The sequence below is a fragment of the Crassostrea angulata genome, unplaced genomic scaffold (genome assembly GCF_025612915.1).
Source record: "Crassostrea angulata isolate pt1a10 unplaced genomic scaffold, ASM2561291v2 HiC_scaffold_118, whole genome shotgun sequence".
NCBI lineage: Eukaryota > Metazoa > Mollusca > Bivalvia > Ostreida > Ostreidae > Magallana > Magallana angulata.
In genome coordinates, this window is record NW_026441673.1 from 5,360 (window position 1) to 20,000 (window position 14,641).

The 14,641-nt window shown below is 33.3% G+C and overlaps 1 protein-coding gene across 1 annotated transcript in view; it reads right to left on the reverse strand.

Annotated features, from left to right (window-relative positions):
- Window positions 1–835: 835 nt before the first annotated feature.
- LOC128169315 (uncharacterized) overlaps window positions 836–14,641 on the reverse strand; it is a gene marked incomplete at its 3' end in the record, with an annotated part of 14,461 nt that continues 655 nt past the window's right edge. Inside the window, exons 3-14 of the mRNA XM_052835468.1 lie at window positions 14,445–14,540; window positions 13,202–13,408; window positions 13,055–13,078; window positions 10,160–10,267; window positions 9,730–9,954; window positions 8,794–9,048; window positions 8,605–8,670; window positions 7,994–8,221; window positions 4,035–4,289; window positions 2,690–2,821; window positions 1,850–1,869; window positions 836–991 (exon numbers count right to left, since the gene is read on the reverse strand). Of these exons, the coding sequence (XP_052691428.1) occupies window positions 836–991; window positions 1,850–1,869; window positions 2,690–2,821; window positions 4,035–4,289; window positions 7,994–8,221; window positions 8,605–8,670; window positions 8,794–9,048; window positions 9,730–9,954; window positions 10,160–10,267; window positions 13,055–13,078; window positions 13,202–13,408; window positions 14,445–14,540 (1,772 nt within the window). The remainder of the gene's footprint in view (window positions 992–1,849; window positions 1,870–2,689; window positions 2,822–4,034; window positions 4,290–7,993; window positions 8,222–8,604; window positions 8,671–8,793; window positions 9,049–9,729; window positions 9,955–10,159; window positions 10,268–13,054; window positions 13,079–13,201; window positions 13,409–14,444; window positions 14,541–14,641) is intronic.

Sequence of the window (14,641 nt, forward strand, 5' to 3'; positions counted from 1 at the left end):
ATTTGGCAATTAATCGTCATATCTCCAAGACGATTATGACATAAAAACTTAATTGATATTGTGATGTGTGTTGTAAGATAAAAAATATGAGAATCTTCAAATAATCTTTTAATGATGTTTTTAGTTCAGCTTCTCATACAAATCGAATGTAAAAAATCCCAACGTTTCCAAAAAGGTTGAGTTTGGTAATTATGTCCCGGGAAAACCAATTTTTGTTTACCATGTCAGATGACGTTCTAGACCAATAAGATGATAAGTTTTATAGAATATTCATACAAGTTCATTAAGCTCTTAAACGTTTAAGTTTAAGAGTAAAGTTAGGCACTTATATTACTGTAGAAATAAAAAAAAATGTACAAACAATTAAAATGATAAAAATGTACACACAATGAAGACTTTGTATAGAATTCATGTCGGGCAGATTGTGTATCAGAAACGTAAAAGAACAAAAATAGCTTAATAGATACATTTATACAAATTTGTTGTAAATCTGTAAACACATTAAACATATTATGTTAGTTATTTGTTTTTCTCCGGTCTTCCCACCTGGTTTATGTGTGCGTCTGTAAACAAAGTGAAAAAATTATTACATTTATTTAAACATTCTCTCTCTCTCTCTCTCTCTCTCTCTCTCTCTCTCTCTCTCTCTCTCTCTGTGTCTCTCTCTGTATTTGACTAGATGTTTTGTCTGAGACGTATTTATTTGTTTAATAATTCAAATCAAAGGTACATTATACGTCTCCTTTACTACTTAAACATTTCGTTTTTCTGTCATAATTTTTCATTGTGACATATTTTTTTAAAGTTCAGTTAATAAGATGTCTGGTTGTCTTACTGTAACATTTCTACACGTCTTCAGAGGAAGTTTGAGATTGGATATGGTAACCGAATTCCTATATCGTACTTTAATACGGATAGCTTGGGTTACAGAGCCATAGTTGGTACGTGCATATATGCGACCATGAAAAGGGCCCACAACATCTTGATCATACTGCAAAATAAGAAACAGGACATTCAGATTCTGCCTATGTAATACGATTGATTTATCTATCTTATTTCCATAAGCCATTGACAACTTATAAAACATCAACAAATTACATATTTTAATTAAGAATGAACCTATGTATAAATCTGAGTGGCAAATGTTATGCTATAAATTACAAAACTCAAAGTTACGCGTTCTTTGCAAATAGAAATGTCTTAAATCACAATAGATAACGACAAAATAATATGTAAGGAATGGAATTAATAGTAGCAAATCAATAGAGAGAGAATATGTTTGAATAAAATGTACAAAATTAAAAAGGTATGATCGTGTATTTCATTTGCATTTTGATGCGGGATACATTGTCCAATACTGTTCCTACAATACACACAACGCTAGAAAGAAAGAGACGGTTACTTTGTTTTATAATATCTAAATGGAAAATTATTCTGAACAGTTTGAATACTCGTTCTTCTATACTGAAATATTATTGTCCAAAATAATAAAAGTATCTAAATAGCATTCTTATTTTATTGTTACATTTTAAACTGACATTTTACTGATTAAGTGATAAGAAAATTTTTTAATTCTAAAATAATTTAATTACTAAAGTACTGGCTGTTTTAGATTATAAACAGAAATGCATATATACATATATTTTGTATAACAGACAAGCATTTTAGCGTTTATCGTGTGTTTGACGCCTTCATACACGAAACAAATAAACAAATATAATGTGGAATTTAAAGAAAAACAAAACAAAGAAAAAACAAACAGGGAATCAATACCAATCTCCGACAAACAGAAACAAAAAGCGATCACTGTGTTCTTTAGTAAAGTATTTATGTAAGCTTTAAATCATACCTCAGTCTTTTCCATTTTGTCTGAGAGAAACAATACATTGAAATGTTCAGCTTTAACAATAGATATATGCAAGTAAGCTAGGTCGGATGTCAGCTTTGGCAACGCAATGTAGATATACACCACCCGGAGTCGTCCATTGGAAGGAAGCGTGAGTCCGTCCGCCGAATATATAGCATTGTAGTCAGGACTATTAATTGTACTGTTTGGTGAAATACTTATGGAGGCAGAGGCACTGCAAACAACTTTTATAGAAAACAAATATAGTAAGTAAACTGCAGTAACTTCAATATACATCGATATATAGTAAAAATTTTCGATTCGATACAATAAACTCAAAACAATTCATATAATTGGTTTCAATATTGTAGCATCTATTATCATAACATAGTGTTTTAATCAACTCAATCAAAGCAAATAAATATATTCTTTACTTAGTTTTCGTACGTTTTCATCCAAGTTTCACAATCAGGCATACTTCACTTTCTAAGGTATTTTGTTTTCAATATTCCGATAGTCCTACTTTTGTAAAGATAGGCAAAGTTCACATTTTTCGTTTTCTGACAACCTAATGATGAGTCCCTTCAATTGTTACTAGTATAAACAAAAGACTACCATGAAAGAAGTTTAATTATCGAACCTATTTTAAAAAAAAAAGATTGAACTCTAAATTATCTACACATTATACAAAAAAAATAACTATCGATAAACTGAAATACGCTAAGCATATTCATCTAGACTAGGGACCCTGTGTTATCGAACAATCATAATTATGATTTTGAAACATAAATTGTCTAGCCAATATCAATATATAAATATCAGTAAACTGAAGTCTGCTCTTACCAGGTTCACATTCAGTCCCTTGGTAGCCATGTTTGCATTTTTGACAGACCCCAGTATGTGGGTAACACTGTTCACAGTTAGTTGGGCAGGGACGAGTACACCTTGGTCCATCTTCTACAGGGGCAGGACAGCCTGCGATGAAATACATTAAACCAACATATACTGTATTTTGTTCAATAAATTCTCACTTTTTTCTCGAAGGTTTAATCTCACTTACGTTTTAATCAAATTTCCGTTCAGTGATAAATTACAGGTCCTCAAAATTAAATATTAATTCATCAAAAAACTTTAAAAACGTCTTAAAGTGTTCCTTAAACTATACATAAAGTATTGCTGAAACTATATTCTTCCTATCTGATTCAAGACCCTCGTCATATAAGAAGGATACTTGGGGATATTTATTGGTTTACTTTCCTTTAAAATAGGTCTAGTACAAGTATTTTTATCGGTTGAACAACTTTTAAAAAGCCCGAATTTGATTTGTTGTTTATCACCAAAATCATTACAAACAAATTGTTTGAGAATCAAAGACATGGCATTCAAACACAATGTAGTCTATTGATTTCCGGAGTTTATCCGATATATTTTTTTACACAGTTTTTGTTTCATCAATGAATCAAAGGGGCCTATTCATAATTCCACCGCCGGGAACTTATTATTGAACATCAGTTTTTTTATTCTTAAAGCTAATGTTGACTATATTTCACTTTGTTTCTGGTCAGGCTTATTACGGTAAGCTATGCAAGCACGGTATTTAACATCGGTAAACATCGGCTAACAAAACAATGGAAGAATTAACAAAGAGCAGGGGCTTTATCATGAAGACATCAACAGTCTATACACTTAACGATCTCCGATCCTCAGCAAGGTTCGATAACTCTAAATTATCCGGATTTCTTGTATCCGTACCATAAATCTTTTATACGAACAATTTTAATTACTACATGTAGTAGTATTCTAGTGTTTGTATTACCATCAGGTACACAACTACGTGCTAGGCGTAGTGGATTCACGGAGAACTACTTGACATGATGATAAAGAATTCGAGCAACGGGTGCACCGGCGCTTTTTTTTAAAACTCGTTTATATTATATCCATGCAATAACTTTGTGAAATGAATTGATACAATCTAAAACTTTTATTTTATTTCATCTCTTGTAAAACGTTTAAAAGAAACATGAGACTTTTATCATGAAAAACACAAGATATATACTCCTCCCCCCCCCCCCCGATAAAAAAAACAACAAACTTTGAGGCTGAGAATCGGATCGGAAAACCTGAATAAAACCTTGAATCGTACTATCTTCAAATTCTCTTCCTAAATCCAGATGCAACAAAAACATACCATAGACTTCCACTTCACACAAATCAGCAAATGCATACTGGGAATAGTTTGCAGGATAGACATATCCTTCTTTCCGTTCGTTGTAGTATATGATGTAACGTCCGGACAATGTGCAGAAAATGTGCATAACATCCGGAAGATCGTAGATTGTGTAATAATTAGCGTGATAACATCGGACAGCGGTCGTTATATCGGTTGTGTTAGAGATGTAGAGGTAGAACCCAAGGGGCACAGCTCTATGAGGGTTGTGTTCATCTGCACAACGTTATTCAAAGTTGTCATAAAAGATGTGCATAGAAATATTAGTACATTTATTATTACAGTGTTTACCGGTAACATGTAATGTATTTTTTGGTTTTTTTTCTACAGTTCATATTCTTATTATCATAGATTTGAGTTGTGCATCTACTATGCCGAATTATTATGCCTCTTGTCAGTTTGTCTCTATATATTTAATACTCATCTATTTTCGCATAGTATACAATGGGTTTATATAGCGTAAGCATACTATGCCGAAATAGAGCACGGCAAATGTTTACAACGAAAATATTGCAAGCGCCGACAGCGGGTTTCGGACTCGTGCTACTAAAAGCATTACGTCTTGAAGCCCAACGCGTTATCGTTACACTACAGCAGCCGATGATATGTCTGACGGTATTTAAATATAAAAGAGGCAAATTGGCCTTAACGGTCACCTGAGAAGCATATAACCCATACACAAACTTGTCGAGTCTCATATATGCATTTAATTAGTTTTCATTCTGCAGTAGAACAATTATAAATCTGTAATAACGATCTCCTCCCTGCCTGAAATCTTTCAAAAAGAACTATGAAACCTATAATTTTGGTGAAAAACTTCTGGTCTACAGAATCATGAATTCAGTTTTCCTTTTAGGTGTGTGGGAGTAAAGAAGATAATGTTTAAACATTATATGCATTAAGACCTATACATCCAGTTTGGCTCTGCCCTAGAGTCAAAACCCATACTCCAGGGGACATGAAAATCAAAATTTCATTAGTGACCCACGGGTGATGATGGAGAGAATCGATGTGAATCACACGTGGGTCACCGACGATGGTAAACATAATTATGAAGTCAGTTTTTCATACAGATGTGTGAGAATAGAGAAGAGGATTTTTAAACATTATATGCATTAACACTATATTGCCCCCCCCCCCCCCCCCCAAGTCCTGAACCCCTGACCAAGGGGCCATGAATTTCACAATTTAGGCCTTCATGGACATCATAACCATCTATTCAGTTTTTTCCCATATGTGTTGGAGTAAAGAAAAAACACATTAAGATTTAATAAATTTTTACTATATGGCCATATTGGCCCCACCCTAGAGCCTGAACACAGGGGTCATGAATTTAACAGTTTTGGTGGAGGGCTTCATGGACATCATAATCATGCATTTAGTTTTTAATAAATATTCATGGGAGTAGAGAAGAAGATTTTCTAAGATTTTATGCATTTTTACTATATTGTCATATTGGTCCCACCCTAGAGCCTGAACCCCTGATACAGGAGTCATGAATTTCACTATTTTGGCAGAGGGCCTCGTGGACATTATAATCATGCATTTAGTTCTTAACAAATATATATGGGAGTAGAGAAGAAGATTTTCTAAGATTTAATACATTTTAACTATATATGGCCATATTTGGCGCCACCCTAAAGCCTGAACCCCTGACCCAGGGGTCATGAATTTCACACTTTTGGTAGAGGGCTTCATGGACATTATAATCATGCATTTACTTTTTAACAAATATATATGGGAGTAGAGAAGATTTTCTAAGATTTAATACATTTTTACTATATGGCCATATTGGCCCCACCCTAGAGCCAGAACCCCTGAACCAGGGGCCATGAATTTCCCAATTTTGGTAGAGGGCTTCATGGACATCATAAATATGCAACCTGTTTATTCCCTGCATGTGTGGGAGTAGAGAAGAAGATTTTTGAAAATTTGACTTTTTTTTTTGCTTATTTGGCCCCGCCCACGGCACCCCATCGGTGGTAGAACCATGAATTTCACAATATAGATTTTTCTTACCATAGAGATGCTTCACACTAAAAGTAGTATCGATTGGCCTGGTAGTTTTCAAGAAGTTAAAAATGTAAAATTGTTAACTCACGACGCACGGCGCACGACGCACGACAACGGACGAAGACCAATTGCAATAGGTCACCTGAGTGACTCAGGTGACCTAATAAAACGTAGAAACATACGATTGACATCAAGCAATTAAATTTATAAATCTTTCCAAAAACACCTCATCATTGACGATAATTTTATTAGTTAAAGTTTTGATAAACTTTTGAACAAATGGATTAAACAATTTTGAAAGAAATTCTACATGAGAATCACAAAAACACTTTTTTTAAATGACGCTTGATAAAGAATGTACAAGAACAAAATGCAATCGTCTGCTAAACATTTCTAGTCTTGTCGGTAAAGTGAAACGTCCCTTGTTTCTTGAAAAGAACATGAACATTTGTTGATTTTTTATTGTACAACAACTTGTTGATTAAAGTTTCAATCAATTTGAATTCAATTGATTACTTTGAAAGAACAAACGCTAGCTTTTCCGGTGATTATTTTATGGGACAAGACAACGCTCAAACGTCACAGCTACTTAAAGCAAAGCACGTCAGTATATACAAAACTCGGCATAATAATAACAATAGTGTTGTGTTGTGCATGTACTATGCCTAAATAGTAGTCAGGGTTTGATAGTGTACTCGCCTCCGGCTCATGCAACATGAATCAAACCCTGACTATTATTTGGCATAGTACATGCACAACTCAACACTATTATATAAATACTAGTCATGGCTTGAAACATAGTAAACAAGCTGGAAGCGAGTGCATAATTAATGTATTAAACCCTGCCTATTAATTTAGCATAGTACAAACACAACACATCTCTATTGTTATGCTGACTATTGTATATTGATGTTCGGTGCTTTACGCTATTTATGACGTTTGAACGTTGTCCATTCATTAAAATAATTATCGTAAAAGCAAGTATTTGCTTTTTCAAATAAATTTATTGATTTAGTTGATTATTTAATCGAGAAACTGCATTACAATAAAAAATAAACAAGCACACGTTTAGATTCTTTCCAAAAACGAAAAAGAGACTCGATTCACCTTACCGATAACACTTGTTTAGCAGACGAAATCCTATTATGTGTTTTCCTTGTGCATTCCCAAACAATCGTCATTCAAGAAGTTGTTTACCGTGATTCTCATTTACATTTTTGTGAAAATTGATTCATCAATAGCTTGAAATCGTCATTCAAGAAGTTGTTTACCATGATTCTCATTTACGTTTTTGTAAAAATGATTTATCAATAGTTTGAAAGTTACCTAGAACTTTTAAACCTTAAAGTTTTCCTTAATGATGTGGTGTAGAAATTACTCATTTTAATTTATCGATGTAACTTGTATGTATCTACGTTTTGTTTTTTTTAATATATAAAAAAAACCGCCAGTTACATCAACGGCTGCAGTTGAGTACATGTAACACGATGTGATATAACCCTACACATATAATGGTCGATTGCTCAGAAGCCGCTGTCGGAGCTATTACGATATTCGTTGACAACATTTGAGGTGCTAATTTTCGGTATAGAATGATTACGCTGCATACAACCTTTGAATTTACATTCAAAAAGTAGATTAATTTTAAATGCAAAAAAGACAAACTCACATACGGTATTACAGTTTGAAATATAATGACCAGATATTGCAGATTTAAGAAAAAACAAATCATTATGAAAAAAAAACCACACACACAAAGAAAATACTCTATGTCGTTTCTATACAACAACCATTTGCAAGTAAGAAGACGTGCCAAACTCATTATTAAATTCACTTTAGATGTCCCGATGATCAACATAAACAGAATAAGACAATTTAATAGATAAAACATCGCTAACGCATCTTACCCCATGTCTTGTTCTCTGTCCTAAAATATATCACAATGCGATCTAATCGATATATATCTTTCAGATCAACTCGCCAAATTGCTTTAGTATGCGGTAAAGTTGCTGAACATTGACCACCGCGAAACGTCCGATCAGATTTCCGGTTATCAACTGCCTTCTCTGAACCGGAAGCGCCAGATCGCGTGGAAGACTGATATGTTGGTTTCCAGAGAGCTAGATTTTCTAGATCTAACGATAAAAACAAAGATGCATTATTGCATTCAACTAGAGTCTCGTGGGAATCGAAGAGCATCCGTTCAATATACAAAATTCATAACTTTTAAGAAAAGCATAATAATTTGCCAACAAAAACATGACAATTACTGCAAAAAAAAACCGACTGTATAGGATTATTAATCACATATCATGTTTAATATTATTTACATGCATCTAGGATATCAGTTATTGACCCCAATTTTGTTTACAAATCGTTCAATTCACTTTAACGTTTAAAGTAGAAAAAGTATAGTACAATATTGCATGACTTAGTATAGAAAATAGCTGCATGTCTTTTACTTGGGACACGTTTATAAACTATTTGAAATAAATTGACCAATCCTAAAAGATCTTACGATTTTTGCAGCTAGAGAAGCAAGGGACAGCACAATGCGGACCGTCGAATCCAGGAATTGGACAACCTGGATACAAAGAAAGGAAGGCAAAGTATCGCTAGTTTTGTATGTAGAAACACACATTTGTGCGAAAAGGCTATAAATATTGTGAATGATGCTACAACAAACAAAAATCCAAACAATAATTACCATACACTTCGACTTCACAGAGAGCTGACTGGGCGTATTGACTGTAACCAGCTGGATAGCTAATGTCCGGGAGTCTTTCATTGTAATACGAGACATATTGACCAATCACAGGGCAGCTTATATCGAATGAGAAAGGTATAGTTGACCTTGTATGGTTTGTGTCTTTGTAGCAGACGACACCCTCATTTTGATTGGTGGAGTTAGAAACTGTTAATGTAAAGCCCAGAAGAAGTCCTGTAAAATTATTTTTCCCATCTGAAATTTTTGAAAAACGTGTCATTCTTACATGTTATTATCACTGTTCTTTACGTTGTCAAGATACATTGTTACAATCCAATATAACAGAAAATGTGGATTTAAAAAAAAAAAAAGAATTACTGGCTAATTTATGAAAAATAACGACCTGCTATGTAAGTTCAGCTGAAAGCAATACAAATTAACCAATCAGCCATTTGAAAATTGAGTGATAACTAGAACATGATTGAATGCCCGAAATCTACGATTCAATAACACAATGAAGATATTTGGTTAATGGAAGTATAGGAATTTATTCCGACTTATAAAATTTGAATTGCATTTATCGTAGATTTTGCGGTAGTTAAATGTAAGCAGTATTCAAATTTATATTTTTAAGTTATATCTTACATAAGACAAAATAAGCAATAAACTAATCATAACGTATGCATTACAAAAAAGAAGGCGTATATCTTAAATTTAAATGATGATTATTTGCATATAATTCATTATAAAGTCACAATTTAAAAGAAAAAAATAAACGTTTAAAATACCTATCGTATTGTTGCGTGGGGGAATCATGTGGTATATATATATGAATTTGTTTAACTAACCAAAAACGCGTTAAAATCAAAAATAAAATAAAACAAAATGATATCTATATACATGTAGTAAAAATCATAGTACACAAAAATCACTAACCCCATTTGGAAACAGAAGTCAAAGCTTGTAAGGTAAGCCTTTCAATTTTACGCCTTTGCAGGAGGTCAACTCTCCAGAGAGCGTAGTTTTGATGCTCAGAGGTCACAGCGCAATGACCCGAATACAAACTCAGGTCATTCTTTTGACCATCAACAGCAGCCTTACTTCCGGTAGTACTAATAAATGTGGAGGACTGGAATGTCGGTTTATGTAGGGCTAGATTTCCTAGAAAACAATTGTGTAAAGTTATTTTAAAATAGCTGTGGATATAAAAGTGTAAAAAGTGAAATGTACACTTTCTATCAATTGTCTATTTTCTCTAGGTATCAAAGTTAATTATGAAAAAACAAAAAAATACTTAAAGGATGTGAGAAATAATCATTTTGAAGAAAAAAAAGCTCATTTGATCATGAAAAGTAAAAAAAATTACCCCGATCGTAGAATTTGCACTGTTCACCATAGTATCCTGGGTTGCAGGCTCCAATACATTCCCCAGTTTTGGGGTTACAGTATTGACAAGGTTCGTCACAATACGGTCCTTATTGGCCCCACCCTAGAGCCAGAACCCCTGAACCAGGGGCCATGAATTTCCCAATTTTGGTAGAGGGCTTCATGGACATCATAAATATGCAACCTGTTTATTCCCTGCATGTGTGGGAGTAGAGAAGAAGATTTTTGAAAATTTGGCTTTTTTTTTTGCTTATTTGGCCCCGCCCACGGCACCCCATCGGTGGTAGAACCATGAATTTCACAATATAGATTTTTCTTACCATAGAGATGCTTCACACTAAAAGTAGTATCGATTGGCCTGGTAGTTTTCAAGAAGTTAAAAATGTAAAATTGTTAACTCACGACGCACGGCGCACGACGCACGACAACGGACGAAGACCAATTGCAATAGGTCACCTGAGTGACTCAGGTGACCTAATAAAACGTAGAAACATACGATTGACATCAAGCAATTAAATTTATAAATCTTTCCAAAAACACCTCATCATTGACGATAATTTTATTAGTTAAAGTTTTGATAGACTTTTGAACAAATGGATTAAACAATTTTGAAAGAAATTCTACATGAGAATCACAAAAACACTTTTTTTAAATGACGCTTGATAAAGAATGTACAAGAACAAAATGCAATCGTCTGCTAAACATTTCTAGTCTTGTCGGTAAAGTGAAACGTCCCTTGTTTCTTGAAAAGAACATGAACATTTGTTGATTTTTTATTGTACAACAACTTGTTGATTAAAGTTTCAATCAATTTGAATTCAATTGATTACTTTGAAAGAACAAACGCTAGCTTTTCCGGTGATTATTTTATGGGACAAGACAACGCTCAAACGTCACAGCTACTTAAAGCAAAGCACGTCAGTATATACAAAACTCGGCATAATAATAACAATAGTGTTGTGTTGTGCATGTACTATGCCTAAATAGTAGTCAGGGTTTGATAGTGTACTCGCCTCCGGCTCATGCAACATGAATCAAACCCTGACTATTATTTGGCATAGTACATGCACAACTCAACACTATTATATAAATACTAGTCATGGCTTGAAACATAGTAAACAAGCTGGAAGCGAGTGCATAATTAATGTATTAAACCCTGCCTATTAATTTAGCATAGTACAAACACAACACATCTCTTTTGTTATGCTGACTATTGTATATTGATGTTCGGTGCTTTACGCTATTTATGACGTTTGAACGTTGTCCATTCATTAAAATAATTATCGTAAAAGCAAGTATTTGCTTTTTCAAATAAATTTATTGATTTAGTTGATTATTTAATCGAGAAACTGCATTACAATAAAAAATAAACAAGCACACGTTTAGATTCTTTCCAAAAACGAAAAAGAGACTCGATTCACCTTACCGATAACACTTGTTTAGCAGACGAAATCCTATTATGTGTTTTCCTTGTGCATTCCCAAACAATCGTCATTCAAGAAGTTGTTTACCGTGATTCTCATTTACATTTTTGTGAAAAATGATTCATCAATAGCTTGAAATCGTCATTCAAGAAGTTGTTTACCATGATTCTCATTTACGTTTTTGTAAAAATGATTTATCAATAGTTTGAAAGTTACCTAGAACTTTTAAACCTTAAAGTTTTCCTTAATGATGTGGTGTAGAAATTACTCATTTTAATTTATCGATGTAACTTGTATGTATCTACGTTTTGTTTTTTTTAATATATAAAAAAAAACCGCCAGTTACATCAACGGCTGCAGTTGAGTACATGTAACACGATGTGATATAACCCTACACATATAATGGTCGATTGCTCAGAAGCCGCTGTCGGAGCTATTACGATATTCGTTGACAACATTTGAGGTGCTAATTTTCGGTATAGAATGATTACGCTGCATACAACCTTTGAATTTACATTCAAAAAGTAGATTAATTTTAAATGCAAAAAAGACAAACTCACATACGGTATTACAGTTTGAAATATAATGACCAGATATTGCAGATTTAAGAAAAAACAAATCATTATGAAAAAAAAAACACACTCACAAAGAAAATACTCTATGTCGTTTCTATACAACAACCATTTGCAAGTAAGAAGACGTGCCAAACTCATTATTAAATTCACTTTAGATGTCCCGATGATCAACATAAACAGAATAAGACAATTTAATAGATAAAACATCGCTAACGCATCTTACCCCATGTCTTGTTCTCTGTCCTAAAATATATCACAATGCGATCTAATCGATATATATCTTTCAGATCAACTCGCCAAATTGCTTTAGTATCCGGTAAAGTTGCTGAACATTGACCACCGCGAAACGTCCGATCAGATTTCCGGTTATCAACTGCCTTCTCTGAACCGGAAGCGCCAGATCGCGTGGAAGACTGATATGTTGGTTTCCAGAGAGCTAGATTTTCTAGATCTAACGATAAAAACAAAGATGCATTATTGCATTGAACTAGAGTCTCGTGGGAATCGAAGAGCATCCGTTCAATATACAAAACTCATAACTTTTAAGAAAAGCATAATAATTTGCCAACAAAAACATGACAATTACTGCAAAAAAAAAACGACTGTATAGGAATATTAATCACATATCATGTTTAATATTATTTACATGCATCTAGGATATCAGTTATTGACCCCAATTTTGTTTACAAATCGTTCAATTCACTTTAACGTTTAAAGTAGAAAAAATATAGTACAATATTGCATGATTTAGTACAGAAAATAGCTGCATGTCTTTTACTTGGGACACGTTTATAAACTGTTTGAAAAAAATTGACCAATCCTAAAAGATCTTACGATTTTTGCAGCTAGAGAAGCAAGGGACAGCACAATGCGGACCGTCGAATCCAGAAATTGGACAACCTGGATACAAAAAAAGGAAGGCAAAGTATCGCTAGTTTTGTATATAGAAACACACATTTGTGCGAAAAGGCTATAAATATTGTGAATGATGCTACAACAAACAAAAATCCAAACAATAATTACCATACACTTCGACTTCACACAGAGCTGACTGGGCGTATTGACTGTAACCAGCTGGATAGCTAATGTCCGGGAGTCTTTCATTGTAATACGAGACATATTGACCAATCACAGGGCAGCTTATATCGAATGAGAAAGGTATAGTTGACCTTGTATGGTTTGTGTCTTTGTAGCAGACGACACCCTCATTTTGATTGGTGGAGTTAGAAACTGTTAATGTAAAGCCCAGAAGAAGTCCTGTATAATTATTTTTCCCATCTGAAATTTTAGAAAAACGTGTCATTCTTACATGTTATTATCACTGTTCTTTACGTTGTCAAGATACATTGTTACAATCCAATATAACAGAAAATGAGGATTTTAAAAAAAGAAAAAGAATTACTGGCTAATTTATGAAAAATAACGACCTGCTATGTAAGTTCAGCTGAAAGCAATACAAATTAACCAATCAGCCATTTGAAAATTGAGTGATAACTAGAACATGATTGAATGCCCGAAATCTGCGATTCAATAACACAATGAAGATATTTGGTTAATGGAACTATAGGAATTTATTCCGACTTATAAAATGTTTGCCAAATTCTTATTTATACTCTGATATTATGTAAACATTGGCAAACATCGTTCAAATTCTTTTTTTTATTTAGAGCTAGTGGATTGTTATTAATGACGCTACGTTAATTCGAGTGAACCTGTGGTAAAAACTTATCAAAAGATGTGAAAAAGAAACATTTAGATTCAGTTGCAAAATTTGAATTGCATTTATCGTAGATTTTGCGGTAGTTAAATGTAAGCAGTATTCAAATTTATAATTTTAAGTTATATCTTACATAAGACAAAATAAGCAATAAACTAATCATAACGTATGCATTACAAAAAAGAAGGCGTATATCTTAAATTTAAATGATGATTATTTGCATATAATTCATTATAAAGTCACAATTTAAAAGAAAAATAAACGTTTAAAATACCTATCGTATTGTTGCGTGGGGGAATCATATGGTATATATATGAATTTGTTTAACTAACCAAAAACGCGTTAATATCAAAAATAAAATAAAACAAAATGATATCCATATACATGTAGTAAAAATCATAGTACACAAAAATCACTAACCCCATTTGGAAACAGAAGTCAAAGCTTGTAAGGTAAGCCTTTCAATTTTACGCCTTTGCAGGAGGTCAACTCTCCAGAGAGCGTAGTTTTGATGCTCAGAGGTCACAGCGCAATGACCCGAATACAAACTCTGGTCATTCTTTTGACCATCAACAGCAGCCTTACTTCCGGTAGTACTAAAAAATGTGGAGGACTGGAATGTCGGTTTATGTAGGGCTAGATTTCCTATAAAACAATTGTGTAAAGTTATATTAAAATAGCTGTGGATATATAAGTGTAAAAAGTGAAATGTATACTTTCTATCAGTTGTCTATTTTCTCTAGGTA